The 3,280-nt window shown below is 54.6% G+C and overlaps 1 protein-coding gene across 1 annotated transcript; it reads right to left on the bottom strand.

Annotated features, from left to right (window-relative positions):
* Window positions 1–817: 817 nt before the first annotated feature.
* On the bottom strand, window positions 818–2,438 carry PHYSODRAFT_348760 (hypothetical protein). The gene has a single exon (XM_009541902.1). The coding sequence runs from the start codon at window positions 2,361–2,363 to the stop codon at window positions 891–893; it is 1,473 nt and encodes a 490-aa protein (XP_009540197.1). The 5' UTR covers window positions 2,364–2,438; the 3' UTR covers window positions 818–890.
* Between the last annotated feature and the right edge of the window lie 842 nt (window positions 2,439–3,280).

Below are 3,280 nucleotides of genomic sequence, written 5' to 3'. Positions count from 1 at the left end.
AGCTGTGCCGCGATCAAACGACTGAATGGCGATCAGCGAATTGTGAGTCACTGCCACGTAGTCATGGACGGTCTCTATACATACTCCTAATAAAGGGCGAAAATGCTGAACAGCTTACGTACTGTACTCGACGGTCAGCAGTGGCAAGGCGGCTGATCGGTAAGGAGGCTGCTTTCTCTGTCAGCACTATAAATAATTCGATTGGGTGTGGTTGCCCACAGCAATGCCGTACAAGGGTCTACCTAGAAACAAAATTGAATTTCAGATTTCTACGCTTTCACCTTTCTTCAAACGAGAAGAAAACGACATCCAATCTCGTGAAGAGATGCCAAGACAGCCAACCATTCGCTAGAGGCGAGTCGCAGTGCGAGATCACTTTAGAACTAGCCGACAAGAGAGCAAAACTCAAGAATATAGACTTAATCGAAACGGAAGCAGGCATAGCAGTGCAGACAGGCAGCCAGCATGCAATTGTCGGCAGTAAGTACAAGGGGAAACCCGGTACAGTAAAATGCTGTGCAAACAAACATCAACTCAAGTAGGACTCCATGAACCATGAACCACGACGACTCAGTTTTTCTATAGACTCTATTGTATATATTATTGTAGTAGTCTAGCTTTCTTGCTCGTGATCGGATAAAAAAATACTTCACTACACAGTATCAATAAAATCTATTGCGAACAGGATGACTTTCTCGTGTGTGAGGTCGCGTGTGCTGTATTCATCAGCTTACCACACAACGGCCCCAACAAACGATAGACGCTTGGCAGCACATGCGTTGCGAGAGCTAGATACAAAAGTAAAGCAAAATTTACAGAAAACCAACAAATGATTTCGCATTATGCTACTGTAACGCTAGTACGAACCCCACCTAGCCGTGTAAGAAGCCCTAGTTCGCGGCGCTGACGTTGTAGTACACCGTGTGCTCGAACTCAGGCGCGCAGTACGGGAACTCCACCTCGTCGTCGGATGGAGCGAACAGCTCCTTGCCCGTGGTGTACGTCACGTAGCAGCCCAGCGAGAAGCAAATGACCACCACGATACTGCCCGCCACCTTCTCCCACATGGCCACGTTGCTCCACGACTTCTTCAGGTAGAAGACGATAGGCAGCAGGATGCAGTTGACCGTGATGCACGACGCGCCGACGAAGTCTGCCAGGGACGTGAAGTCGTCCTTCAGCACAATCGAGATGATGACCAGCACCACCACAATGACGATACGCATGACGACGTACTTGATGGCGTTCGCGCCGCGGTACTCCAGCGCCTCCTCCTCGGTGTCGTACTTGTGCACGTTTTCGGCGTCAGCCACAGACACGTACGACATCTTGGAGCTGCGCACGGAGTCCTTCACGGCCAGATCGGCTGGGGTGGACGTCTGCAGGTAGTTGGTGGCGATCTCGAGGTCCTCGTGCGTCTGCTGCACTTCCTTGTGCATGCCCAAGAAGAGCCGCTCGGCGATGTAGAACGCCGGGTTGATGATCACGGCGAAGGCGATTGTGATGTGGAGCTGCATGAAGAGGTAGGCGAGCACGATGGTCCCCCAGTTCGGAGCGAACCCCAAGTGGGTGAGGCCGGTCTCCGAATCGGGGTAGATGGTGAAGAGCAGGTTGCCGGAGATCTGGCAGCCCACAGCCGAGTACGCCGTGCTGGCCAGGATGAGGAAGAGAATGGAGATAATGCCGACGGTGACGACCACGACGCGCGGCATACGCTTGGGGTCGCTGTGCTGGCGCTGGATGTCGGGGATCACGATGCCGGCACCGTAGGCGAGGGACAAGTTGCCAAAGCAGCCGGCGACCTGCGAGAAGGAGAGGTCGGGCGACGGCACGCTGGGGTGGCCACTGAGACCGTGCATGACCACGGCAACGCCCAGGACGTCGGCAACGATGGTGCCGAGGCATCCAGCGAATGCGGCGGCAGCTCCTTCCTTGAGAGTGGGGACCAGACACACGGGCAACACCATGAGCGCCATGAGGATGATCCACGTGGTCTGGCTGAAGGCTTCCGGGAAGAGGCCATCGAGCAACGAGCCACCGAGCACCAGGAAGACGCAGGGGATGAGTAGGCACGAGCCCATTTGCGAGATGACGCAGAGCCAACGACCAGTTTGGCCCATGCACCACTCGCCCAGATCTCCGAAGGTCTTGACGGACTTGGGCGCTAGCAGCATGACCTTGGACATTGTGAGGGACGAGTAAATGTTCGCGAAGGCCATGAAGGCCATGGCGACCACGGCCAGATAGGGGCCGGCACGCGAGAAGTTGCCGGGCATACCAAGCGTTCCAACACCGTAGATGCAGCAGAAGAGGTTGAAGGCCGACTTGGCGTCCTCCGCCGTGAAGAAAGGTCCTTTCGCCATTGCTCTGGAAACCCGGGCGCAGTATGTAGTCTAGTTGCTTGATTGAGTTGCTGAAACGTTCGGCTTGAGCGGAACTGAGCCAAAGTGGGAATGAGTAACGTGAGCTGGCCTGCCGGCAGGCAGTGCCTTCAATGCCACCGCAAACACTGTTCTAGCTAACAGCTGGGTAGCCGTCGCTAGCCTCAGTAGCTTTTAGCAACTTGTCTAATACAGGCTGGTTTCGAAAGCATCCATTCCATCTCCCTGTGGCGGGCACCGATGGTGCTTGTCCTTGTAGGCAGTACAGTAGTGATACTGCACTGGCTGGTACAGTACACAGTATAGTATACAGTACAGTACGTGTAGAACCAAAGGGGAAAGGATGTGATGCACCTGATTAAAGAATTAATCCAGCAGATCTATCGGGCGCACACCAACATGAGAGCGTACAGAAGCCGCCTGCGAGCGTACGCGTTCACCTGAGAGAGTACCTTCTTGCCGCACCAGTTGCCTTTTCTGCTCGTTAAATCGTGCTGCAGCGTGGCTTCAACGTCAATGTGTACTGGAGCCTACAGTAAGTCTGTGCGCTCCAGTTCCCTAAGCTACGCTGGGACGAATTTGTGGGCATTCGTGGCACTAGTCTCATGGATTTACCGGCAAAATACGCGCTGCATATAAGCTGGGCTGAGTTCGTAACATGGTGAAGGTATCGGAGCACTCGCATTGCGGCTTTTGGAAGTTGTAGCTACGGTATCCTTGGTACAGTGTATCCGGTTCGAATCGAGTGCGATTTGTGTGAGCTCTCTTCAAGAGAGCAGGCGGGCGTGCAAAACCGGCTCGGGGGCGAGGCGGAACGCGTTGCCCACGTGCGCCGTCATCACCTTGAAGTGCAGGCGATTGGCGTAAGGGTCAGCGATGCCAGCTCCGTCACTGCGCTG

The sequence above is a fragment of the Phytophthora sojae genome (assembly GCF_000149755.1).
Source record: "Phytophthora sojae unplaced genomic scaffold PHYSOscaffold_55, whole genome shotgun sequence".
In the NCBI taxonomy this organism is placed as follows: domain Eukaryota; phylum Oomycota; class Peronosporomycetes; order Peronosporales; family Peronosporaceae; genus Phytophthora; species Phytophthora sojae.
Note: the sequence above shows the minus strand (reverse complement) of the source record. Positions and strands in the feature narration are given on the sequence as shown.